The sequence below is a fragment of the Hevea brasiliensis genome, chromosome 14 (genome assembly GCF_030052815.1).
Source record: "Hevea brasiliensis isolate MT/VB/25A 57/8 chromosome 14, ASM3005281v1, whole genome shotgun sequence".
NCBI lineage: Eukaryota > Viridiplantae > Streptophyta > Magnoliopsida > Malpighiales > Euphorbiaceae > Hevea > Hevea brasiliensis.
Genome location: NC_079506.1, coordinates 3,144,291 through 3,171,293, shown reverse-complemented (window position 1 = coordinate 3,171,293; position 27,003 = coordinate 3,144,291). Strand labels below are relative to the sequence as shown.

General features: G+C 31.9%; 2 protein-coding genes across 12 annotated transcripts; both read right to left on the bottom strand.

Annotated features, from left to right (window-relative positions):
• Window positions 1–863: 863 nt before the first annotated feature.
• Window positions 864–9,630, bottom strand: LOC110669341 (beta-glucosidase 17). Of its 8 annotated transcripts, XR_009143208.1 has the most exons (15): window positions 8,959–9,630; window positions 8,778–8,847; window positions 8,611–8,669; window positions 8,459–8,534; window positions 8,110–8,187; window positions 7,921–8,008; window positions 7,564–7,816; window positions 6,876–6,991; window positions 6,504–6,721; window positions 6,380–6,411; window positions 5,755–5,857; window positions 5,535–5,637; window positions 2,230–2,582; window positions 2,066–2,143; window positions 864–1,179 (listed from the first exon to the last, which is right to left on the bottom strand). XR_009143208.1 is itself a non-coding variant. In XM_021830974.2 (14 exons), the coding sequence occupies exons 1-13, from the start codon at window positions 9,115–9,117 to the stop codon at window positions 2,525–2,527; spliced, it is 1,413 nt and encodes a 470-aa protein (XP_021686666.2). In that variant the 5' UTR covers window positions 9,118–9,630; the 3' UTR covers window positions 864–1,179; window position 2,524. The 8 variants fall into 8 exon arrangements, 6 of the variants coding, with proteins under 6 accessions (XP_021686666.2, XP_021686667.2, XP_021686664.2 ...); XR_009143207.1 differs by having other exon boundaries at window positions 2,066–2,582; XM_021830974.2 differs by lacking the exon at window positions 2,066–2,143 and having other exon boundaries at window positions 2,524–2,582.
• A 2,936-nt stretch (window positions 9,631–12,566) lies between these two features.
• On the bottom strand, window positions 12,567–16,173 carry LOC110669344 (beta-glucosidase 17-like). Of its 4 annotated transcripts, none has more exons than XM_058133991.1 (13): window positions 15,978–16,172; window positions 15,810–15,872; window positions 15,416–15,474; window positions 15,259–15,334; window positions 15,077–15,154; window positions 14,784–14,871; window positions 14,439–14,691; window positions 14,201–14,316; window positions 13,866–14,083; window positions 13,731–13,762; window positions 13,425–13,527; window positions 13,222–13,330; window positions 12,567–12,796 (listed from the first exon to the last, which is right to left on the bottom strand). In XM_058133991.1, the coding sequence occupies exons 1-13, from the start codon at window positions 16,066–16,068 to the stop codon at window positions 12,592–12,594; spliced, it is 1,491 nt and encodes a 496-aa protein (XP_057989974.1). In that variant the 5' UTR covers window positions 16,069–16,172; the 3' UTR covers window positions 12,567–12,591. The 4 variants fall into 4 exon arrangements, with proteins under 4 accessions (XP_057989974.1, XP_057989973.1, XP_057989976.1 ...); XM_058133990.1 differs by having other exon boundaries at window positions 15,810–15,879; window positions 15,978–16,145; XM_058133993.1 differs by lacking the exons at window positions 15,259–15,334; window positions 15,416–15,474 and having other exon boundaries at window positions 15,978–16,173.
• Window positions 16,174–27,003: the final 10,830 nt, after the last annotated feature.

Genomic DNA, 27,003 nt, shown 5'->3' with positions numbered 1-27,003 from the left:
GTGATACCAAATTCATGAGTTTATTCTTTCACAAGACTCATCAAAAAGAAATTTTCTATGCATTTTGAGCTCTCTGAATCTCTAACACTTGGGAGAGATAGTTGAACTTATAAGAAGAATGTAACACCCCCTTTATTTTAATTTTTCAGAGCTCTTTCCGTTCTTGTTAGCTTTCTAGTCTAGTGGAGGTCTAGCCAGTATGCACTTTTGACAGTTTACTTTTCTTCTTGAATTTCTGGTATAAATATAAATATAGAAGTTATGATTACTAGAAATCTATTGCTATACTCCTTGATCTTCATAGAGAGGAAAATTTATAATTATATTTTTGGATGTTCTTAATCGGATTAGTATCATTTCAGTTAACTGTGATAAGAATGTCAGATAAATTGTTTATGTCCTTGTTCTAGGAGGTGTTTATATTTCTATTAGCAATATTTTAGGCGAAACTCTATTAGCTTATCGAGTTGCATCCATTTCTATAGGTTAGGGATGGGTGTGACAAAGAACTATAAACTGATTGTTTTATGATTTTGAGTTGAATGTAGCTCATCAACAAAAATTCTCATCTAATATTTTGGACTCTTTATATCTCTAACAGATAGATTTTATTTATCATTATTTCAAATTAACTATTTTATGTAAACTCCATTTACAATTTATGTGTTTTATTCCAAAATTATAAAAATTTCACAACATTTTCAGTAGTTGATGATGTTTTAAATTATATTACTTTTTAGCCAAAATGTTTTAAATTATCTTATATTTTTCACTCAATATACTACATAGCCCAAATGAATTTTTATTAATTTTTTAACTACCATTCCAAATGCATACGATCCAACTGCATATGAACAATCAAATAGCTGATTCTATCAGTTTGTAATTGATTTCAATCATCTTGAAAGACTGGAGTTTCAGATTTCTAAACAGAGGGTTGTTGTGGCCCATTGGAGACTTGACCATTTCAATCACTCCGAATATAATAAAGAGGTTTCATTGGTTTTATTCCTTCTTTGGAGGAAACTTTTGAACCATAAAGCAGAGAATTTGTGATATCTCTTCAACTGATTCTTATAATCAACGTAAGTGATTCCAAATCGAAGAGTGTAACGTGACATCCATTCGAAGTTATCTAGAAAAGCCCATAAGTAATAACCTCTCAAATCAACTCCTTCCCTGCAAAATCAAATATATAATTAAGCTGCAAATTAAATAGAAGAAGTTATCATTGAGTGATTAGTGATGTTGAAGTTATATATATCTCGAGTTTGAACTCCAATCAAAGCTTAGTGCAAAAAATAATGTTAGAGATCTAGGGAACTCAAAAAATAATGCAAAAACACCTAGGGAAAATTTTTCATGATGGGCCTTATGAAAAAACACACCGAATCATCAGCTCTGATACCACTTGTTAGAGATCTGGGGAGCCCAAAACCCCCTATAGAGAATCCTTTAGGATGGGCCTTACGAAAGAACATACTCATGAGCTCGATACCACATCTACTCCAAAATCTTAAGACAATAGGTCTATGGATCATTTCCACTTATATGTCTTTCACTCATCCAATCTTTTTTCAATGTGGGAATTCCACACTTGTATATTCCCAACAAGAATAAAGTCACAAAGGGCTCTATATCTGATCAAAATACAAGATGTTGGATGGAGAGAATAAATGGAAAATACTTGGCTACACATGGTGTGTTACACTAATCTAATAAATGAGTGTCATTGTTCAGAGAAATTTTAGAATATAACTGATATATGTACAATAGATTTATTATAGTTTATTATTGTCATTAATCATAGTGGATCTTATATGAGTTCCATTACAATCAACAATTAAAATCTATCCATTATACAGACAACGGTTGTATGAAATAATTTATCCATTGTTGGACAGGTGCAAAACTCTTGGTGTATATGGCAATTCATTAGCCAAATATAAAACATTCAGAATATATGGCACTCATTAATTTGATGCAATAAACCTGATGTAACCAAGTCTTTCAAAAAATAAAATTAATTAATATAATAAAGGTGTGGAAGATTTTTAAAGCTTACCATTGGCTAGAAGTTCATCAATAAGATAATTGCAGAAATTGACACCCTTTCAATTTATTCCCCTACTTATTTTTCCATCTGAGAACAAGGATTCCATTTGCACACATATTGGTTGGAAATCATCCATAAGATTAAAATTTGTATTTCAAGCGAATATATCTTACTGGGTAAAATCCTAGGCCATGATATGGAGAACCTGTAGGAGTCTAGACCAATTTCTTTCATCAACTTAATGTCCTGTAACATTTCTCAATTAAAAAAAATCAAGATATACACAAACATAAGCAGCTTCTTCCCCCTCAGAAGAACAATTAAATATCCTATGCATTTTTCCAATTGGCTTCAAACTCAATGGTGCTAGAGTAGTTTCCAAAACTGTGAGCTCTCAAGTTCAAGTTCTAGTCAGAGCTAAATGAATGGGGAAAAAAAAATCTTATCTAGACTAATTAGAATGTTACCTTAAACAGATGGTACAAGTCTACAGTCGGATCTCCCGAACTGCGGTCTGTTATTTTTTCTGCAATGTAAAATCAGTAAGATTAAAACCATCGTAAAAATGAAAAATCTGGAAAATGATTATATATATCAAACAATATGCTTAATAGAGGGTTATTATATATATATATATATATATATATATATATATATATATATATATATATATATATATATTGAAGAGACCTGGATATTCCTGTTGACCCCGTGTAGCTCAAAATGAGCATTGATTTTGATGATAACAAAACTCAAACAGAATCTATCTAATCCAACTTAAGTGATGTGTAGATTTCTTCTCTTATTCATAAAGAATTTTTGAAGTTGCATCTAAGGAGAAAGGATATTCAAAGGCATTTCAAGACAAATCAAAAATGAGAAAAGAACAAGACTATGAAAGCCAAGACTCAAAGAAAATATATGAAAGTCATAGAGTTAGAGATTAAGTCTTAGGTCTTATGTAAAAAGAATATATGAGAATTTAGTCGAATGGAGCTAAAAAATAGAACTTTATTTTCTGATTACTTTTTCTCATCATGACCTTGGACACTACTATTGGAACATTTCTTTTAAGGTCTAAATCATTTTATATTGCAAGTTGAGACATGCAGCTGTTGACTTAGTTTGCTAACTGGTTCGCTAAAATATTAGTTTGCTAATGTGTTTGCTAAAACATTAGTTTACTAACCAGTTTACTGCTGTTGCCAAAATTTCATTAGTTTGCTAAATGATCAGAGCTGCTCAACTTCGCACAAAAAGACAAAATAACGGCTATTTTGTCTTGAGCAGTGTGTATAACGTTCCAAAAAGGTTTCAAACGGTCTAAAATGATTTGGGACTATAAATACACCTTCTTTACTTCATTTTAGTTTGATGAAAGCTTACATTTGAACTCCAACTTTGATTTTTCATTTATTGCTTTCATTCAAGAGCTTTAAAGATTTTGAGCTACCATTGGCAAATCAACTCATCTCTTTTTTATAGTTTGATTTGTATTGAGAAAGAGTGAGTGTTAAAACATTAAGTTACATTTAAGAGAGGTTGTACAAGCACCTATTGAAGCTTGAGAGTGTGAGTGCTTGAGATAGCACTTGTCAAGGGTTCAAGCTATCTTGGTAAAAGCTTGGTGTTGAAAAGTTGTAAAGGGTTTATGGTCTCTTGCTTTTAAAAGAGCAAATAGTGGAGAGAAGACTCAAAGAGGGTTCTTTGAGAGAGTAGATGTAGGTTAGTTAAGCCGAACCACTATAAAAATCATTGTGTTTAATCTCTCTAACCTTAACCTCTTTACTTTTGTGCAATTTAATTTTTATACATGACCTTGAATATTGATTGAATATATTGAGTTGATATATTTGAGGATTTATGAGTATGATGAGAAATTAGTTGAAAGTCTTGTGATGCATGTTTTGATAGCTATAAATATTGATTAAAGCTTGACTTGCAACTTAGGGACACTTTATTGAAATACATATCACTGTCATTATATATTAAGAAGCACTTAGTTGAACAAAGCCACAATTTTTCATTAGGCTACAAGCAAGGGCCGAAAAATTGTTAAAGTCCAATTCACCCCCCTCTTGGACTATTTTGGGACAACAATTCCAAGGTGAAAGTGTCCAATATGCTTGGTTTCCTGCCATCCATATGTGCAGCTCCTTCAAACTGAGGAGAAGAAGAAGAAAATCAGAAAGGAGACTGAAAACACAATTTCTACAAAAGCAATTCTTTTTTTTTTTTTTTTTACTTGGTAAGCACTTGAAACAGCTCTAAAAATGAAACCATTAGGAAAATAACTGCGACTGAGAGTGGCAGAGTAACTTTGAACTCCTCCACAAGCCAGTGTCATCATCAGGACTATGCACAAAACAAGAAATCCTTCCACTTTCATTTCTTCATCTCTCAAATCAACCAGAAAATTAAACCTCAGGTGCACAACTTATATATTGAATATGCAGATTGCTAATGCTAGCAAAAAACCTGCTACTTTCTCACTCTACCCAAGAACTAGCTAGGCAGCACTTAATTTTAATTAATATCCTACTTGATATCGTATTATTATATAATATAATAATACAATGGTTTGTCACATGTGTGTGAATTCATTCAAAATTCTTCTCCTAAACTTTTTACCTTTTTTTTAGTTATATATGTCAGTATGTCAGCTTCCAGTCAATAGACATTCGCATCCACTTTTGCTGGAATCAGAATTCTTGAGATATCAAGAACCCACAAAAAAAAAGAAAGAAAATATCAAGACTTAAATTGATTAGGCCTACATATTCACTTTCCCAATTAAGCCATTATATTATATCAAAGCTGACGAGGTGGCACATGGGTGAGGTAGAGTTTGGATCGAATTATTTTGAGTTGTAGGTTTACTCGGATATTTCAACGAATTGATATGAGAAAATTTGGATTAATTTGTTAATTGTGGTTGTTCTGTGTTAAATATTAATTTTTGTAAAAAAATTTAATTTTATTTATTTATTTTTCATATAAATATTTAGATTGATCATGTCAATCAAATTAGTTAGGTAATCCATGAATTGTAATTGCTTGCCAAAAAGGGAAAAAAATATTAGACTGAATTTTAAATATCCAAATTTACAAGTTGTATTTCTGATAACGATTTATTAATTTCTTATCAAATTGAACTCTTTTCAGAGTCCAACAAAGAAGACGATCCAGTGGTTACATTTTCTCCATGGAGGAAATTCTGGAACCAAAAAGCAGAAGATTTTGGAATTCTTTTCAACCCATTTGTATAATCGATATAAGTGAGGCCATATCGAAATGTGTAACCAAATTCCCACTCGAAATCATCCAGAAATGACCATACATAATACCCTCTTACATCAGCTCCTTCCCTATCAATATCATATCAGTCTCAGTAGAAATCAAATGAATGAATTTATATATACTGAAAATAGAATAAGCTCTGGAAATTAAATGAATAATTCTGTAAATTATCACTCACTTGATGGCTTGTAGGAGATAAGATAGATGAAGATAGTGATATTTTATTCTCAGGCTATCGTTCAGTAAATCGTTAATTGACATGGAGTAATTATCTGCCATTCCTTCCAATCAAAAAGTCATATTTGAAAATGGATTAATTATTATCCATTTGAAACTCTCTTTTCTTTTTCCAAAATTCATAATAATATTAATAATAACAACCTGATCAGATTGCTTACCATTCTCAGTGATATAAATAGAAGGATCGTTGTAATTTCTCTTTATATAGAACACCATTTCTCGAAGTCCTTCTGGGTATATGTATATCCAGGTAGAACCAGCCTACACAACCAATATCATCCAATTTTTCTTGCTATAATCAAACTATATATATATATATATCACAAGAAATGTTATATCAGTAGGAAAAATTTTTGGGATGAGTCTAGCCCAAAAAATCTGAAAATGTATTGGGCTTGAATATACAAGCTGGGCCAAGCTCAACCCACAGCTTGATCAAGTCTCAAACAAAAAAGTTGGCTGGCCTTGAGGTTGGCCCAACCCATAACTAGATCATAAAAGACAAGATTTCCCGTTTGGGATTGTGATTGGGATGTTAAAAAATGCTTTTTTTTTGTTTAAAAAATTATTTTAAATGTTGAACAAAAAAAAACTTTAACTATTTTAGAATTCTATGCCTAAAATATATAAATTTTAATTTTAAATTGATTTTTAATATATGCTAATTAATATATTTAAATAATTATTATTTTTGATTGTAACTCTAATCGTAATGTCAAGCAGATTTTATATTAATTAAGTGTAATATATATATATATATGCTCCTGGGAAGAGAAAGAAAACCTGTTGTCCAATGGGAATCCCATTTTTCTCAGCTGCAAGAACCAAAAAAATGACAATTAATGAAGAGTAATAAACGGTAAAATTATGCAAATAAATTGCAATATTTAGAAATTTTGAAGCTTACTGGATTCAATAACCTGACTATCTGTTGTGTAACTTAAGTTGACACTGGTAGAAGATGTAGATTCATCAACATATCTTGCTGTATAGTAATTCACTCCAACGAATTCAATACATCCTTTTATCATCTGGGATTGTTCTTCTGTGAATTTAGGCAATCTATCCCCCACCAGAGTTCTCATGCTCTCTGGGTAGTCACCATATGTTAGGGGGTGAAGAAGCCTGCACAGAGAATCATTATTGACATTTTCTGTTTGTACAACTTTCCTGGAAAATATTCTGTTGAAAGAGAAATTTTGCCTAGGTGGGTCCCAAATGGGACTTAGTCCATCTGTGCTCCAATTGAAAATATTAATTATGAAAGATGGAAACCCACCATCCAATAGTAAAATCAAGGCCTCTAGATGCAGCCTTCCTGCTGGCAATCGTGTCAAATTTGGGCTCCTTCCAGAATGCTGTTACAATAATCCCAATTGTTCCCTTCTGAGAAGCCTAATTGTTCATTCATTTATTTAGAATGTTAATGGTTTTAGAAACTTTTTTCTTAATTATGCGTTTAATTACACAAAATTCTATAGTTCACTCTCATTAATTTTCTCTTTAATTCAACCACCGAGTTCATTGGAAAAATTCTTTTTTAAATTTAATGTATCATAAATTTAAAATATAAAATATATAATACGATTTACTTAGGCCTCACATATTCATATTTTGAATCAATAATGAATCAAATTTAAGTCAGAAAAATTGTATATGTATTTATAAAAAAAAGTCAATTACAATTAAGTCCTTGAAGTTTAACAAAACTAACAATTTGATTCTTAAATTTTATTTCCATTAACAAATTGGTCCTTACATTTTACTTATATTGACAAATAAGTTTTTATGAGCAGTGAATTTTGAGGACTAATTTGTTAATAGAAGTAAAATGTAAAGACTAATGTATTAACAGAAATAAAATTTAGGACCAAATCATTATTAAACTTACATTAGGAAGTAATTTATGAGTTTTATTAAATTTCAAGGATTTTATTCTAATTTACCCAAAAAAAAAAATTGCATACCTGGTATTTTAGTCTGTATAATTTTAGAGCAGATGCATGACAAAGAATCATGTGGTGGATTACAATGTAAGGTTCAGTTGCAGAATTTCCATTCCTACAATTTCCGATATAGTTAGAGCATCGACCTGGTGCAGTCGCTCCAAGTGCATATCCAAAACAACTAAAATAATTTGGCTCGTTGAGAGAGACCCAATACTTCACTCTATCTCCAAATTCTTCAAAACAAAAGTCCACATAATCTCGATAATCATCCCTAAAATATTAGCAATAATCAATGTATATTAGATTGAAATTATGCTTTAAGTATCATATAAATTAATTACTTATTTTGGATATATAAAATTAGATATGACTTACACAATCTTTGGGCTTAAAAATCCACCATATTCATCTTGTAGAGCTTGTGGAAGATCCCAGTGGAATAAAGTTATAAAGGGCTCTATACCTATACAAAAACATGGAAATAAATAAATTAATTTGGTAATCAAAATAGAAATTTTATATATATAGATACAATATATAAGTTTTTCTCGTCATACAACTAACCATTTGATAGGAGCTCATTAATCATAGAATTGTAGAAATTGACACCTTCTGGGTTCACTCCAGCGCTGACTCTTCCGACTAAGAGCAATCCGGTGAGTAACGATAGAATGCGTGAAATCATAATGAAAGAAATTATAATATGCATGCTTTGGCAAATATACCAATGAGCTTTAGTCAATTGAACTAAAAAATTCAACAAGGTATGCTTTTGCATAGTGTGACTCTGCATTCTGGACCGTTGATTGATGCAGGTCTCACAGTGAAAAGCATGTGAAGCCCACATGGATTAGTGCTTGGCATTTTCCAAGTTCAACATTGGACTGAAGTGCAGAGTAATTAATGATCTTACAAGGTAATACTCTTGGCCATGAGATTGAGAATCTGAAGGAGTTCAAACCAATTTCTTTAATCACAGCAATGTCCTCCTGCAAAATTTTTAATTAGAATTAATAAATCATTCCTTCTAAGAATGAGCAAAGGCATATTAATTAAATTAATTACCTTGTAACGATGATAAAAATCCTCTGCAACATCTCCTGAGCTGTGATCAGATATTTTTTCTGTGATCCGACAATTATATCTCAGGAGCCATAATAGAAAATGTTAAATAATAATTATGATGAATCAATTGAGCACAGGAATGAAGAAGAAAGACAAGAGAGAGGGACCTGGATGTTCCTTGGTGAAGGTATCCCAAATACTTGGCTTCCTGCCATCTGTATTTGCTGCTCCTTCAATCTAAATCAAATGTTGATTGTAATATATATACAGTAAACCAAATGACTAATCAAGAACATTAATTAGCATACATTACTATAAATTTGCTTGCCTGCAAATATATATACTTACTTGGTAAGCACTTGTTGCTGCCCCAAACATAAAATCCTTGGGAAAACTGCTTCTACTAAGAGCAATAGAGTTGTGAAGATAAGACTGGAATCCATCAGCAGAACCCCACAAACAGGAGGATAGGAGAAAGAAGAGAAGAGGAAGTGGTTGAATATTCATTATTTGGCTACAATTATTCAATGTCCAAACTCCCTTTAATCAAAATATTCTACAACAGGTATGGTTCAGTAATGATGATAATGACTTCTGACAAAAAAAGTAGGAAAAAACCAGTAAGATGATAATGGCCATTTATATAATAAAAGGAAAATTTAAGAACAGCCATCTAATTGTAAAGCTATTATGCTCCGTTTGTCAGAAAAACATAAACTGTTGAAAGAATGCCATATAAATGAATCATTGAGAGGATTTTGTAGCCATTTTTTTTATCATCCCTCTGTTTTTTTGGTTTCTTTGAACTGGGCTGGGACTGGGTGTTCAGCGTTTTACCCGTTGACAATGGGGATACAATGGGAACTCTTCTCCTCCCTCCTCAATTTTGGTCTAATAAAATTTTTTGTTTATAAAAAAAAATAGTGTTGAAAAAAACAATTTAAAATAATTTTTCACAGAAAACAAAATTTTCAAACTATTTGTTTCCCAACAGTATCTAAAAAAGTAATTTTCCACAGAGAAGACTTATTGCTATGAAAGTGATTATAATATAAAAAAAAAAAATAGTTGCATTTTATTTTTCTGCATTTAAGATGGTACAATAAATGTTTTGCAACTTGCAAAATGTCTATGGGTTAAGACTACAGCCATAAGATTATAGTCAATAAATAAATACATACGCAGAATAAAACAAAACAAAAAAACAAAGTATATTTTCTTTTCTTGGCACTGTTCTTTTCACTAACTTAAAATTTACTCAGACCTCATATATAGGTAATTATAATGCACGCGTCATTATCCACCTGAAAGCGACTCAACAACTACCACATCACGTAGCAGAAAAATCATTCCCATTTTAAAATAATCATATAATTAAGCATTACTAGTGGAGGTTGCCATTGGATTTGATAATTCCCCATTAACACTGGGTGGAAGGCACAGTTCATTTATTAATTATTTTATATGTTCTGTTATCATTATTAAATTTTTAAAATTTTTTATATTATTTTTTATAAAAATATAATATGTTTATACTCTATTTTTAATTAATTAATTTTTTTAAAAAATTTCTATTAAAAAAAAAACTGAATTGTTAGATATCTTCACCCTCATTTCTTCTAATTTCTGATTTTCTCACCTTCCTGTCATAACTAACACTTGACCAACAAATGATTATATATAGAGCTGCGATAGGTCATTATCAAAATCCAAAACGAATCCACCGCCTCTCAATTCATTATCTTTTTGCAATCTATATGTTGAAATTAGTAAAATCGTGTACCATGAATTGACTTCCAGTTTTAGCTTGCCTTGTTCGATTTAGAGATGCAACAAGTCATGCTCTTTCTTTCATTGATCATTGCCATCTTTAAATTTGGATAGTTTCTTCTCATAAATTACGTACTATGAGAAAGATAAAAGAAACTCATCCATGTTTAATAAAGTAAGTATGCCATTAATGGTCACTCGTTCTAAAAGAAAAGGATTTCCAGTAATAAGTTTTTGATATCCAGTAACTCTTGTTAAAAAATAATCACAAAAATTCACATATTTATCTATTCTACCATGAGGTAGATTATACTTCTTTAGGATAAAAGGGCTAAATAATTTATTTAATTAGCTTAAACTTAAATTATTTCATTTTTATATTTTTATATAAATTTTTATTTATTATTATTATTATTATATAGAATTTAATTACATCAAAATTTATTTTTTATTGATATAAATTTTATTTTTATTAAAATTTTATTCTAAGTATTTTTCTATAAAATATTATTAGTTTAAATTATTTTTAACAAAAAAATTACATATGATCTCAAAAAAATTACATATTAAAATTTAATTAGCTATAAATAAAATATATGAAACTAATAATAATAATAATAATAATAATAATAATAATAATAAAAGAGACTATTAATTTTATAATATTAATTAATATTTATTTTAAGTCTATCTATTAAACTCCTGTTAATCCTAATTAAATCTTAAATTTTTAACCTTTTATTTTCATTATTAACTGAATCCGATTTAAAAAACCTTATTTTCACTGGAAAAAAATTTTAAATAATTAAATTGAGCAATTCTTAGATGAATTTATCTATTTTGCTGTATGGAATGAAAGTAAATGAGAATCACAAAAATCAAATATTCATCAATCATTCGAAGTACGACAAAAAAAAAAAAAAAAGCTAATTTTTTTTATAAGCACAAAGAATAATCATAATTATATTTCTGATCAACATATACTTATTGGATGATTGGGAAGCACAAAGCACAAAAATTAAAAAGAAGGGGCTAAGAGATATGATAAATGGTGAGAAAGGTTTTTTATCCTTATGATATCATTTAATGCATCATTAAGGATTCTGATTTCTTATAAAATTAAGCAAGCTCTCATTTCTTCTAGCTTCTGATTTTCTCAACTTCCAGTCATAACTAACAAATGATGATCGAGTCATGATCAGGTTATTATCAAAATCCAAAACGAATCCATGACCGTAAATTCATTATCTTCTTGCAATCTATATGTTGAAATTTATAAAATCATGTATTATCAATTGGCTTTCACTTTTTCCTTGCCTTGTTCAATTTAGAGAAACTCATCCATTCTTAATATATAAATTAATTATGCCGTTAATTATTGATGCGGAATATACATGATAAAACCCATTTCTTGAATACATAATAAATTAGATTTAATTAAGTTTTTCCTCCTCAATATGAGATTTGAGCAGTTATTCTTAATTATAATTTTTTGGTTAATTATACTATTTATTCAACTAGATTAGTTTGTAACTAATAAATATTTTAAATTCAAAAAATAAGATATTGAATTTATTATCTATAATATTGGTTTATATAAACACTTTACCTATATATTATTTTTTTTCCTCGGTTCTCTTTACATATATTTGTCTAGTCTAATTTGATATAGTGACTAAAAGTATATAACTCGCTTAAAAAATTTAGGTTTAAGTCCCTACTCTCCCAATTCTATATTAAAAAAAAAATCCAAAATTACATTTCTAGCTCATCCTTTTTATAAGTTTTATTGTAATATGTATGGTCTACAGAAAGAGATGCTTAAGATCAAGTCAATTTATGGGGGAAAAAAATTATAATATGTAGGATATATAAGGTATTTTCCTGTTCTAATATAAAAAAGAATAAAATAGAAAGAAAGAACTTATATAAAAATACTACAATAAATATTAGAATTAACAACAAGAATTTTATAGTAAGAAGTTAATATATAGTAAAAATATGAACAATTGCTGTTATATAAAAAAAATTATTATCATTAAAATTTGTTATCTGCAATAATTATTGCCATCAATAATTTTTTTCAATGTATAATAGCAAGTAATGAGAGAGAAATTTATCTTAAATTGCAATTGTGATCATATATATATATATATATATATATATATATATATATATATATATATATATATATATATATATATTCATCAATCATTCGGAGTACAACAAAGAAGAGCCAATTACATTCTCTTTGTGGAGGAAATTTTTAAACCATAACGCAGACAGCTTAGGATATCTTTTCAATCCATTTTCATAATCGATATAATTGATGCCAAACCGAACAGTATAACCAAGTTCCCACTCGAAGTCATCCAGAAATGACCATACATAGTACCCTCTTACGTCAACTCCATCCCTGCCAAACAAATCATAATTATTTCTCAACATATATAGTTTTTTAGCCTTTCCAATCAAAGTTTTTATTATTTGATAATTATATCTAAACATTCTAATTTTAAATAATATAAAATATATTTCTCCATCTTTGAATTTGAGAGTAATTATAGTCAAAATGTTAAAATTAATTTAGAGAATTTTAAATTTTATTCACTTGAAACAATAATTGATAATAAAAAAAAGTTTATTGTATATAATTACTCTCAATCTTAAATATTAGGATATGTGGTTTAAAATTAAAACATTTGAATATAATTATCCATTGATGAAAATGTTTAGCATTTTCTATCTAATTGGCCTAACTTTTTGGAAGATCAGGAAGCACAAAGCACTAAAATCAACACTGACGATCCTCAAAAGAGGGGGGAAAAAAGAAGCACTCACTTGATAGCTGCTAGAAGATATGATAAATGGTGAGAATGGTATTTTATCCTTATAGTATCATTTAGGGCATCACTGAGGGGAATCGAGACATTATTTGGATCAGCCACCCCTGAAAGAAAGAAAAGAAGCAATTATACATATTTGATATTTATGTGAAAAGCATTTATACCATGAACTTGTAACGTATATCATATGATTGTTACCATTCTCAGTGATAATAATGGGAAGGTTGTTATATACTTTCTTTACATATAGCATAAATTCTCCAATTCCCCTCGGATAAATGTAAAGCCAAGTAGGAAATGCCTGAAAAAAACAATTGAAGAAATTAATTAAACACAATAAATATTATTTAATATTCTAAAAATTTTCTCATTAATTTATAGGCGAAAGTAAATTAAAGACAATTTATTTGATTTTCCTTTATTTTTAAAATATATTTCAAGTCTTCATATCTTCTTATTTTAACTCATTATAAATAAAAAAATAAAATATATAATTAAATATACCGGCTCACCGATTGGAATTCCATTTTTCTCCGCTGTAACCAGAAAAAAATAAATAAATAATATAGTGAAATATTTTTTGTCAAGAGCAACATTAACTTATAATTAATATGTAATTAATTTCATGAATGAACTTACTTGTTAGATTAACACGGCTATCTGTGGTATAACTTAGGTACATGCTGCTATAGGATGTGACTTTTTCTGCATATCTTGCAGTATAATAATTTACTCCAACAAAATCAAGAGACCCTTTAACCATCTTGGCTTGTGCTTCTGTAAAATTAGGCAATCGTGTCCCCACCAAGTATCTCATGGTCTCAGGGTAGTCACCATATACCATTGGATGCACAACCCTATACGTTAATAATAATAATGATAATAATAATAATAATAAAATAATGTTTTCAATATTATATGATTTTTTTCTTTTTTTTTTTTTTCTTCTACTGAAGATTACGAAAAACACTCACCAACCAAATGAAAAATCCAGGGCTCTAGAGGCGGCCTTTATGCAAGAAACTGTGGGGTATTTGGGCACCATCCATCTGACTGATACTGTAATCCCAACTTTTCCCTTTTGAGAAGGCTAAAAAGAAATCAATTTTTTTATTATTGGGGATTGCTGAACAATTATTCCGGGAAAGAAAATAATTATTAATTAGCGGCAGAAACTTGACTGCTTCTATATATATATACACATATGCAAACCTTGTATTTCTCCCTGTATAAATTTACAGCAGTTGCATGAGAAAGAATGATGTTATGAACCACCATATATGGCTCCGTCGCGGAGTTCCCCACCGTGCAATTTCCAATATAGCTAGAACATCGACCGGGGGCATCAATGCCAATTGCATACCCTTTAAGAGCAAATACGTCGGGCTCATTCAAAGTGATCCAAGACTTCACCCTGTCGCCGAATTCTTTAAAGCAAAAATCCACATAGTCACGATAATCATCCCTATATATGTCGGAAAAATGATCGATTGATTATTAATTGCAAATATTAATTACAAGTTAATATTGATTAAAAGGCTTGATTAATTAACTTACACAATATTAGAGCTTAGGAATCCACCATACTCATCTTCAAGGGATTGAGGAACATCCCAATGGAATAAAGTCACTAATGGCTGTATATCTGCTTAAGATGAAGTAATTAGATGACAAATTATTTCTTTGATATTAATTTAGAGCAGATAACAAGATTCTACAATCTGAATTGTTGATTATTCTGGGTTACACCACATCATTTTCCATTAATTTAGTCATTTGATTTGAAATTATCTTATATATAGGCAACATGAGAGAATCTGAATTCTGGTGATAACAGAGTAAAATTTTACCATTTGATATGAGCTCATCAATGAGAAAATTGTAGAAATCAACGCCTCTCTGATTCACTCCTCCACCGATTTTTCCCTCTGAGAACAAGATGGCATTCCATTAATTTCAATAATGTAGGAAATTAATTCGAATGGATTTTGTATGAAATGATCACGGAAATTGATTGAAATGACGTTCTTACTAGGTAATATTCTAGACCATGAGAAGGAGAATCTGAAGGAGTCTAACCCCATTTCTTTCAACCTAGCAATGTCCTCCTGTAGGTTTTAATCTTCATATGACTATAGAGAAAGGAGTTTGTGTGTGTATATATATATATATATTGCTCTGGATCATACCTTAAAAAGATAATAAAATTCTTCTGCTACATTTCCAGTACTATGGTCTGCAATTTTACCTGTCATAAAATTGGATTTTAGTGGGAAGCTTCATAATAAAGTTTGTATGGAAAATTTGACTATCTACTGAATTGAAATATTCCTTATAAGCCTTAGGAATTTTGGGAAAATTTTATAATGTAACTGTTATACATATAATGATTGTATTTTGATTATTAATTCAAATGGTTTCTCTTTTCCGTTGCTGATATTTTCTAGTCTATGTATAATGCCTATTTAAGGGCACTTCAAGTTGTTAAGTTGAGTGTGATCTTGAATAAAAAGTAATTTTCAGTTTCCTGTCCTTTACCCAACAAAATTAACCTGATAAAGAAAAGGAGAAAACAAAAGAGACCTGGAAAATCCCTGACGAAAGTGTCCCATATGCTTGGTCCTCTTCCATCTACTTGCGTTGCTCCTTCATACTAAACAATTAATAATAATTTTGTATTGCAATTAGGAAAGGAAATTAAAACAAACACAGAATTTATTATACATGTGCAGTGCGCACAGCAGAGCACACCTGGTAAGCACTTGAGGATGCTCCAAATATAAAGCCGGCAGGAAAATTGCTCCGGTTGATCGGAGTTGTGAAATGTGATGAACTCAAACATCCAATGTGAGTCAACAAATTGGTAAAGACAAAGAGATGGACAAAAAAGAATTGAGTATTCATATCAGAATATTTATATAATATGACAATAAGCTTATTCCAATGAAAGTCAAAAACTTGCATAGTATTTATTAGCAACTATACCGTAAGAAAAGGTTAGTTAGGTCTTCTACTCTTCTCTAAAGGGTAGTTGAAAGAACAGGAAAAAGAATGGTAAGTACTGCATGTGTATAAGGCCCTGTGCTAGATAATTTTACAAATGATTTCAATTGATAAATGACTAGTAATTTTATTTTAATAATATAAATTTATATATATATATATATATATATATATATATATATATATATATATATATTTGTATTTTATATTTTTATAATTGTGGACAGAAATTAACTATAATTTTTATACTTTCTAATTATTAAATGATTTCAAAACATGTATTTTTTAAAGCACTATATATACTTGCGCACATAATTATATAAGATTTGATAAATAATTTATCAAACATAAACATCAAAATTTTGAAAAATATATATAATAAATAATTAAAAATATAATTAAATTATCAAAATTAGTGAATGAAAATATAATTGTTTCTATCTGTTGTTTTTGTCTTGGTTCAAGGTTAGATGTGTCCACTGATGATAAATTGGAATTGCTGAAAAGGTCAAGAATTATTTAAACAGAAGCATCCTTTTCAATCATATCTCATAGTGTCCCTTGGCCCATTCTTATTCACTAATTAATGTGGAATGTGGGATAACCATTTTCCTCAAATGCAATTTAGGAGATTCCCAGCCCAAAGAGATTGGATTGTGGGCTTCAATTTGAATTAGGCCACATCACTAAACTGGCCCATTTTGATTTGGTTTTGGCCCATTTATATATACCCTTTATTTTCTTGTTCAGCGAAAGTAGGACAACCAACTGTAGAGAGAAGAAATTATTGTATGGACTTAGCCACCACAGGCTTAAAAATCTAAATATGTGAGATGAATAAGTTGTATTAAATGCCCTTGATTATTTCATGATTAAAATAAATTCTTTTAATTTTAATTTTATTTTTTGAAAAAGCCCTTTTAAGCAAGTTTCGGATTTATTTTCTTTTTGTTTTTAATTAACACTAAATTAATATTTAATAAAATAAATTTGTAAATTATTTTTTTATTTTTTATATAAAAACTTAAATATTGATAAAATATTATATATTAATAAAATATTATTTTAAATTTTAAATTTATATTATTATATTATCAATTTTTCAGGTTGTTACAAATTAAATTTTAATTAGAAATAAATAATATATATAATTAATAATTTTAGTAATAAATTTAGTTGGAATAAAATAATTTTATTGCTAATGATTATTAATTAATTCAATCATAAAGATAAAGAGAAAAAGCAAGGAAAGAAAGAAAAATAGTAGTTTTATTATTTTTAATTACAAACCTGTTATTATAGGTTCAGAAGATTTTTTATGAAATAAAGTAAAAGTTAAAAAGATTTTATTTTAATCAATTAAAATTAAATGATTAAAATAAAATAATCACATAAGTTGAGAGAATAGTCGATGCAATTATCTTATGTGAGACCTATACATTCAATAGATGGACCTTAACATATATTTTGTAGAGCTTAAAATTTTTTAAATGGTGGAATATGATCATATAATCGATCCTAAAGAATCTTATTATGGTTATAATTATAATGGTAAAGTTAAAATAAAGCTGATCCCAGAATATCTTGATTTTGAGTATCAAAATTTAAAATTTAATTAGCTTTATTTTATTAGCTATAAATAAAATATATGAAACTAATAATAATAATAATAATAAAAGAGACTATTAATTTTATAATACTAATTAATATTTATTTTAAGTCCATCAATTAAACTCCTGTTAATCCTAATTAAATCTTAAATTTTTTTGTAAAAGAAGTAAGAAATTTTGAAATAAGAATTCTGATCTTTATTGCTCCAGAAATCAAAGATATATATAAAAAATTACAGCTAACAAATAGGTTCCTAATCAAGCTAAACTACCAAAATTGTATCAGAATCATACAACAAAAGGTAAGAACAGATATGTACACAAAAATTCATAAACAAATGCCCTAAATAAATGTAAAATAAGTGGTAGCTAACAGCCCTTCCAATACCCCTCCTCAAGTTGGAGCATGGAGATCTCGAATGCCCAACTTGCAAAAAAAAAGTCAAACTGATCATTTCCCAATGCCTTTGTGAAGATATCCGCAGGTTGCATTGAACTACGTACATAATCTGTTCGAATGTTACCATTCAATATCTCATCACGGATAAAATGATAGTCCACTTCAATATGCTTGGTACATTCATGATAGAAAGGATTAGCAGCTATATGCAGAGCTGCCTAACTATCACAATACAAATTCATAGGTTCAGTATGCGCCACACCAAGAGAATTCAATAATCCTTTCAACCATTTAAGTTCACAAGTTGTAGTACTCATAGACCGATATTCAGCTTCAGCGAATGAGCGAGACACTGTCTGTTGCTTTTTAGTCTTCCACGAGATAGGGGATTCACCCAAAAGAACAAAATAACCGGTCAAAGACCGTCTCGTCAAAGGACAGCTTGCCCAATCAGAATCACAGTAAGCAGACAATTTGAGATCACAATTGACATGCAGTAGTATACCATGACCTGGATTTCTTTTCAAATAATACACAACTCTAACAGCTGCCTCCCAATGAGCTTTCTTCGGTTGTTGCATGAATTGAGCAAGAATATGCACACAATAAGACAACTCGGGCCGAGTTATTGTTAGATAAATAAGCCGTCCCACCAGATGCCTATACTGAGCAGGGTCATCCACATCATCACTCTCGGTAAGGGCCAGCTTGTGATTTTGTTCAAGAGGAGTTTTAGCCGGCTTGCAACCCAGTAATCCAACTTCTGAAATTACATCCAATGCATACTTACGTTGACACAAGAAAATACCATTCGAGTTTCTGGCTACTTCAATCCATAAGAAAAATTTCAGCTTCCCCAAGTCTTTCATATGAAAGCAATGACTCAAATAGTTCTTGAATTTTTGTACAGCGAAAACATCATTGCTGGAGATAATAAGGTCATCCACATAAATAAGCACATTCAATTGAACAGTCCCAGCTCGAAAAGTGAATAAAGAGTAATCTGAATATGATTGATGAAATCCATAAGCTTTCAGAGATGCAGCCAATTTCGCAAACCAACATCTAGGTGCTTGCCGCAAACCATATAGAGATTTTCAGAGTTTACAAACCTTCCCTGGTGATTGAGAAGCAAATCCAAGCGGCATCTTCATGTAAACCTGTTCCTTAAAATCACCGTGTAAGAAAGCATTTTGGAAATCCATCTGATGGAGTTCCCAATTCTTTGCAGCCGCAACGGCAAGAAAGGTACACACAGTAACCATTTTTGCTGTAGGAGCAAAAGTCTCCTGATAATCTATGCCTTCGACTTGATTATTTCCCAATATCACTAACCGCGCCTTGTATCATTCAACACTTTCATCATAATTGTATTTAATTTTGTATATCCACTTGCTTCCTATTGCTTTCTTCCCAAATGGTAGATTTTCAACTGTCCATGTACCATTATCCTCCAAAGCCTGTATTTCTTTTCTCATAGCCGCTCTCCACCGTTCATCCTTAACTGCTTCTGCATAAGAGCTTAGTTCATGTCTTGTAGTAATGGCTGCCAAAAAACATCAGTGTTGTACAGAGAATTTATCATAAACCACATAATGTGCTATAGAGTAAGGCGTGCCTAAGGAATCAGATTGGGAAGGTGAGCATACCGAGGGGCTTGTTTTGATGGCGTTTTTCACATAATCCTTCAAACGAACACTAGGTTGCTTGGCCCTTTGTTCCCTACCTAGTTGCTCTTCAACAACTTCACCTCATCCACTCCCTCACTATTTTCATGGATCAATTCTTCCGTTTCAGGATTCACCTCACTTTCTCTACCCATACTTTCATCGTGCTCCTTTCCCAAGTTATTCTCTAAACCATCAACTTCATCACCCAACTCCTCAACTCCATTTTTAATGAGTTCATCACCCATTGTTTTCTCATTTGCATATGGAAATTCTGTTTCAGCGAATACCACGTCTCTTGATACAAAGTATTCTTTAGTTTCCAAATCATACAATCTCCATCCCTTCTTTTCAAATGGATACCCAACAAAAATACACCTACGACTTCTACTACCAAATTTATCTTTATCCCGATTCAGATTATGCGCATAGCACAAACAACCGAAAACCCGAACGTGTTTGTAAGAAGGTACTTTCCCAAAGAGCATCTCATATGGGGTTTTACCATTTAATAACATAGATGGAGTCCTATTAATCAAATATCCGGCTGCAAGTATACATTCTCCCCAAAATTCTATGAGTAAATTTGCTTGGAAATGCAAGGCTCTTGCCACATTAAGAATATGGTGATGTTTTCTTTCCACTCGGCCATTTTGTTGAGGTGTTCCTACACAGGAAGTCTGATGCAACATCCCTTGTTCATCAAAATATTCTTTCAAGCACATAAATTCACTTCCGTTATCACTTCTGACAATTTTCACATTTTTTTCAAATTGGCGTTTAACCATCACAACAAATTTCTTAAGAACACAAGCTACTTCTTGTTTTCCATTCAGCAAATATATCCAAATAGCATGAGAGTAATCATTAATAATTGTTAAGAAGTAAATTGCTCCACAAGAAGTTGGGACTCTATAAGGTCCCCACAAATCACAATGTATCAATTCAAAACAACCATCAGCTTTATTGTCACTAGAAAAGAAAATCTCTCTTGTTTGCTTTGCTCTAAAACAAACTTCACAAGTTTTATTAGTTTTCCTAACTATGCTACCAGCTTCTGGAATTAACTCTACCACCTTATAAGAAGGATGACCCATTCTCTTATGCCAAAGCTCAAAAGACCCCACATCAGTTACCTTGCAAGCATGTACCGATGTCAGTCCCTTGAGAAAGTACAGCCCCTCGAGTTGTTCACCCGCTCTAATCAAGTGCCTCGAATTTAGGTCCTGTATAGCACAAATTTTGTTAGTGAGTTGAATAACCAAATTTGAATCATTAAGTAGTTGTGATACAGAGATCAGATTGCAATTCAAATTTGGCACATAAAGGACTCGTTGCAATTTCAAGTCTCCTCCAAGCAACACAGTTCCTTCTTTCACCGCCAAGGTCTTTTCTCCATTAGGTAACCCGACTGAGCATGGCACAATGTCACGCAATTCACTCAAAAATGCCAACGTTCCTGTCATATGATGGGAAGCTCCTGTGTCAATAATCCAAGAAAATATCCTCTACGTACCTGTCAGCCTCTCATTGCCACCATTCCGACAAGAATTCAATATGCCCAGTAAAGCAGCCCACTGCTCTTCATTTAATCCATTAAGACCCTTTCGATCTTAATCTGTCACAATTCCACGCCCACCATCAACTCCAGTTGCTTGTGTAGCGTTGGCATGAGCAACTCCTCCCTTGCTATGTCCTGCTCCATTGCCACACTTTTGACCACCTCCTCGTCCAGCAGAAGTTCCACGTGGTCTATTACCCCACCATTCTGGATAACCTATTAGCTGGAAACAACTTTCAACATCATATTCCTCTCGGTTGCAATTAGAACAAATTGAGGATTTGTCTTTATTCCCCATTGAATTTCGACTACCTGCTCGAATTGCAAAACTCATAGGATTACCTCTTTCTTCCTTGGTTCGTGTCATAGTTCACACCCGCTCTTGCTGAACAACCAGAGCATAGGCACGATTCAAATTGGGCAAGGGTTAAGTGCTCAAAATATTAGAGCGCACTGTTCCGTATCCTTCTTCATCCAAGCCCATCAAAAACTGATGAACTCTCTCTTTTTCACGCTTTCTTTTTAATTCAATGGTAAGATTGCATCTGCAGCCTGCACAGATACACACTGGTATCTGATCATAGTTGTTTATTTCATCCCATAACGTTTTGAGTCTTCCAAAATAGGACACGATCAATTGACCTTCCTGCCTATAATTTGCCAAATCCGATCTCAGTTTGTAACACCCCTATTTGTATAGCCTGGTATATTTCACTGTTTCGGTGACCAGTGTCGGTCTGGACAATTAAGGGGATTAGAACCATACGTAAGACAACTAAAGAAACCATAAACACAAATAATTAGTAATGTTCAATTAGTTAAGTATAAATAAGAAAAACAGAACATAAGAAGTTAAACGAGCCGAGAGTCACAGCAATGGGTGACCTCCTCGGGAACGGCTGCGAAGTCATTTTAAACTCAAATTTTGAACCGTAAAATGTGACGCTACGGTCCTTAGGACCCTTATGAACACAGTGGAAAAGAGAAAATCACAAAAAAGAACTGTTAAGCTAGTCAAATAATTAGGTCAGGGAGCCGGAAGAAATATGGAATTATTTGCAAACCGAGATGAACCGGCGAGGGGCAATTTGGTCAATTGACCCCGAGAGCTGACTCCTGACCTAACAGTCAAATAAAATCGGAGAAAAGAAAATTTCCGAATCAAGAATTAAATTAAAGCACTAATAGAAAAAAAAAAGAGAGGAAAATGAAAAAGTAAAAAGGTGATGACATCATGCATGTCCTCATGCATGATGCCATAAATAAATTAATTAAGTTAATTATTAATTTAGATTTTTGTGATCTTCCATAAGTTAAATTAGATAAAAGAAAAGAAAAAAAAAAGAAGAAACAAAAAGTCCTCTTCCATCTCTCTTTGCCACCTCACTTCTTCCATAAATTCTCCATGAAAGCTCTTCATTTAAGCTTACACTTAAGCTTAATTTTTCCTTACTCAACCTTAATAACTCTCATAAAAACTTCACTAGAGCTTGTTATTGCAACTTGAGAAGAGGATTACAAGAAGAAAGAAGAGTTAAAGATAGGGTTTTGAAGTTTTAAGAGAGGTTAGTATGTTAACTTGTTACTTTCCATTTTAAATGCATAATTAGTTGTTGAAATGAGCTTAGAACTAATGAAATGAAATAAAAATATGGGGGAAGGACCATTACTGAATTTTTGGCCAGCTTGAAGGGGAGTATGATTTGCATGAATTTAATGGGTTTGAATGAATTTATGGACCTCCCTTAGTTGAATGATTATGGTTGAGAACTTTGAAATTTGCTAATGGTAATTAAGTAGTGAGATTAGGGTTTGAAACCTAGGGTTTGAACCAAAAATATGAGAAATAAGTAAATGATATCTTTGACCAATTGTGTAGTGAAAAATGGTCAATTGTGACCAAATGAGTTGTGTTGGAATGGTTGGAATGGAAGCTAAATTCGGAGGTTGTATGGTCATGCTGCTAGTAGCATGACCAAGTCAACTTTGAAGGACCAAAACTGAAATTTTACAAGTCCAATTGATATGGTACCAATTGGGGATGAAAATAGACATAAAATGACACAATTTTCATTTAGGAACCATGCCCAAAAAGTGACCAAAACTTAGTGAACCAATTCACCAAAGTTGAATAAGAGCAGTCTGCCACTGTACAAACTGACCAAATGAACAGTATTCATTTGGTCATAACTCGAGCTAGGCAGGTCCAAATGACCTGAAATTTTACCAGTGGTTAGATGAGATATAGACCTAAAACTTTCATGAAGAACACAAGTCCAAATTCTGCCAAAAACTAAGTCATTTGGCCACCCCAAGTTGGTGACTCAAATCTGCCAGCACCAAAATTTGCCCATAAAATCTGGGTTGTGTCCAATCCGGCAGCCCTAGTTCAAATGGCCATAACTTGAGCTACAAAACTCCAATTGGGTGATCCAAAAATGAGAATAAACTTAAGACACTAAGAAACATTTTCTATGAAGGAAGTTTTGCCAAATTCCAACAGTAGATTGATCAATGGAACAGTGCAACTTGGAGCACCAAAACTGAGAATTTGACAATTTGGCCAAAAGGACTTAAGCTTTGAGAAAATGACCAAAATCAACAAATTTAATGACCAAAATGTGGTATGTGGGTGAAGTTGAAGTTCCCATACCTATTAAGCCTTAAAAAGTCAACAATTTGACTTGAATAGTGTAGTGAATAGTAACCCGAAACACAAAAACTTCGAGAACGTCGAAATTAGCTCATTAAAGCTAGGTAAAAATTGAGTGAAATTTATTTTTGGATTTCTACTAAGTTATGGTACTGAAATACTGTGAAATTGTGTGCTTCAGCTGAAAAAGACTTGGAAACTCGGAGAGGCTGAGTCAAGGCCTAGAGGCGACTCACGTTAGGTCAGTGCACAATAATTCTTGTTTAAATATTTTATTCTCAAAAATTTGACCTTTGTGATTAATTATGTACTGTGTTGCCATTTTAAAATCGCAAATATGACTTTGGAAATTGATTAGATTTTTCATAAATTATTTGAATAAATTGTTTTGAATTGATTTTGTGTTCACACTTAGCATGACAGTATTACATTATTCCTCCTCCATTTATGGGATTGAGATCGTTTATTTTCCTCCCTCTCTGGCTTGCCAGTTGAGGTTGAGACCGGATGAGTACTCATTAGCTAGCTAGCCACCTCCCTCATTGATTTCGATTAATGGGGTTGTAGATTGCTTTGTCGTGGTGTACAACACGGTATTGATCGGAAATTTTGTGTCATGGCTTAAGTTGTGTATATAATTTTGGCAACACTGTGTTTAATGAATTATTTGACTAAATGGAGTTGTTATGAGCTTTGATATTTTTGAAATATGATTGAGAATTATTTAAATGATGTTTCATTAATGAATGATTTATTTATTGTATTTTAAATTTTTATTGTGCACCACTGAGTATTTTTATACTCAGCAATAGCTTATTTTGCTGTCGCAGATAAGAGCAAGGAGAAAGTAGCAGAGTGAGCTGCTATCGAATTGTAGACCACATCGATCATTTTGTACGGGTATTATTTTATACCCTTGTAGATAATTTTGATGTAAATATAGAAATGTTGTATGTATCAATGTAAGTTGAGCAGTTGTAAATAAATTGTAATAATATTATTTATTTTGGATTTCCTTCTGTAAATTAATATTAGTACATGTGAATTTCATATTTTATGCTTGTGAATGGAGTTATTAAGTATTTTGAGATAATGAATTTTGATTTGGATTGTGGAATTGTTTTGAAGTGAATCGAATTGAGTTGATTTGTGATTTATTGGAGGATGGGAGTTGTGGAAAACTTTTGGAAGTGTTTTTTTTAGGTATTTGAAGAACGGTTTTCTCCAATTACAAACGGAACTCTGTCAAAATTTTTATAAAATTTGCGGCAAAATTAAAATGGAAAAAATTTTTTACTAGTAGTTAAACTTTGAATAAATGGTTTTTAATTCCTACCAAAATGCTCACCACTTCCAAAATGTAAGAAAATTGTTTTAAAATCCCTTGTAGGGTACTTAATGAGTTATCGGTAGGTAAAGTTCGGTAGTTCATTAAGTATTCTACGGGATCATGTTATGTCTTACAGAGGGGTAAGGTGTGACATGTTTTAGTGGTATCAGAGCATGGTTTTTCAATAAAATTTAACTATGTGTATGAACATTTTATTGATAAGTACAACTGCTCAAGTGTCTTTAATTGATACATATGACATATTTACATCATAAATATGCACTAACGGAGGTCAACCTCCTTGTGTTTGATCTCAGGAAGTAGAAAATTTTGGAAAACAGAATGGAAGGAGGAGATCATTCCGAAGAACAATCTGTTGAGGCTGAGGTTCAAAGGGAAGCCCCAGCACTCCAGAACGTGAGTGGGTCAGCCACTCCAACTCCTGCTCCAGCACCGCAGTTCCCTGCTCAATTTGTACAGCAAATGGCTACGTTTTTCCAGCAAATGGCGGGTAATGTGCCACCCCAAGCTCAAATGCCAGTACCTGTAGCACAACCACAGCCCTCAGCTCGGTAATATGAAAAATTGATGAAATTTGGGGCCATTGAGTTTAAAGGCACTGTGGATCCACTGGAGGCAGAACAGTGGTTGGAAAGAATGGAACGAGTTTTCAGAAAACTACAGTGTACGGAAGAGATGAAGTTCGAGTATTCTGTTTCCTTGTTACAAGGGGATGCATATGAATGGTGGAAGACCATCCCCCACAGCCTGGTTGAGCCACCTGTGCTGACATGGACAGACTTCCTGAGGGAATTCAGGCAGAAATGGGTTCCTGATGCATATGTAGATATGAAGTTACAAGAATTCTTGAGTTTGAAACAAGGGGACCAAGCCATAGCAGAATATGAGAGAGACTTCTCAAGGCTAAGCCACTATGCTGGAAGCTTAGTCTCCACCCCCAGAGACAAATGTAAGAGGTTTGAGTCCGGATTAAGGTCGAATTTGAGAATGCAAGTCGTGGGTTTCAGACATCAGAATTTTGCTGAATTGATCTCACAAGCCCTGGAACTGGAAAGGATAGAATCAGAAAGGGCAGTGAAGAAAGGTACACAGGAGAAAGAGAAGATTGAAACGACTACTGGGCAAGCATCTGAGAGTGGTTTTGGAAAGGGGAAACAGTTTGGGGGATCCAGCTCCCGTAGATCTGGCAGAGGTAGATTTTCTAGCCAACGACCACCCGGTGCAGTCGTGACACACAGACACCCGAGGAGCTCTATCGATGCAGCGGTCTGAAACTTGTGGTAGAACTCATGGTGGGGTTTGTTTCAAGGCCACCGGTGCATGTTTTAACTGTGGAGGGAGCGGACATTTCGCTAAAGATTGCACTAGTCCGCGCCAGTCTGGATCTTTTGCTACATTTGAAGGATCAGCCCAAGTCTCTGCACCTAGAGGGTCACAGTCAGCTGCTAGAAGTAGAGGCAGAGGTAGGGGTCCTGGTAACACTCCTGGAAGTCAAAGCACTGTTAACCAGCCAGTACCTAGTGGCGCACCAG

What these genes read in the sequence shown, in the direction of transcription:
- LOC110669341 (XM_021830972.2), bottom strand. Translation starts at nt 9,117, where the DNA reads ATGAATATTCAACCACTTCCTCTTCTCTTCTTTCTCCTATCCTCCTGT. An exon ending in CTTGATTTTACTATTGGATG is followed by an intron (nt 6,722 to 6,875) that starts GTGGGTTTCCAT and finishes TTCTCTGTGCAG; the next exon opens with GCTTCTTCACCCCCTAACAT. An exon ending in TATTTATATCACTGAGAATG is followed by an intron (nt 5,638 to 5,754) that starts GTAAGCAATCTG and finishes TTTGATTGGAAG; the next exon opens with GAATGGCAGATAATTACTCC.
- LOC110669344 (XM_058133990.1), bottom strand. Translation starts at nt 16,130, where the DNA reads ATGAATACTCAATTCTTTTTTGTCCATCTCTTTGTCTTTACCAATTTG. An exon ending in TTCCTAAGCTCTAATATTGT is followed by an intron (nt 14,692 to 14,783) that starts GTAAGTTAATTA and finishes CGACATATATAG; the next exon opens with GGATGATTATCGTGACTATG. An exon ending in TATACAGGGAGAAATACAAG is followed by an intron (nt 14,317 to 14,438) that starts GTTTGCATATGT and finishes ATTTCTTTTTAG; the next exon opens with CCTTCTCAAAAGGGAAAAGT.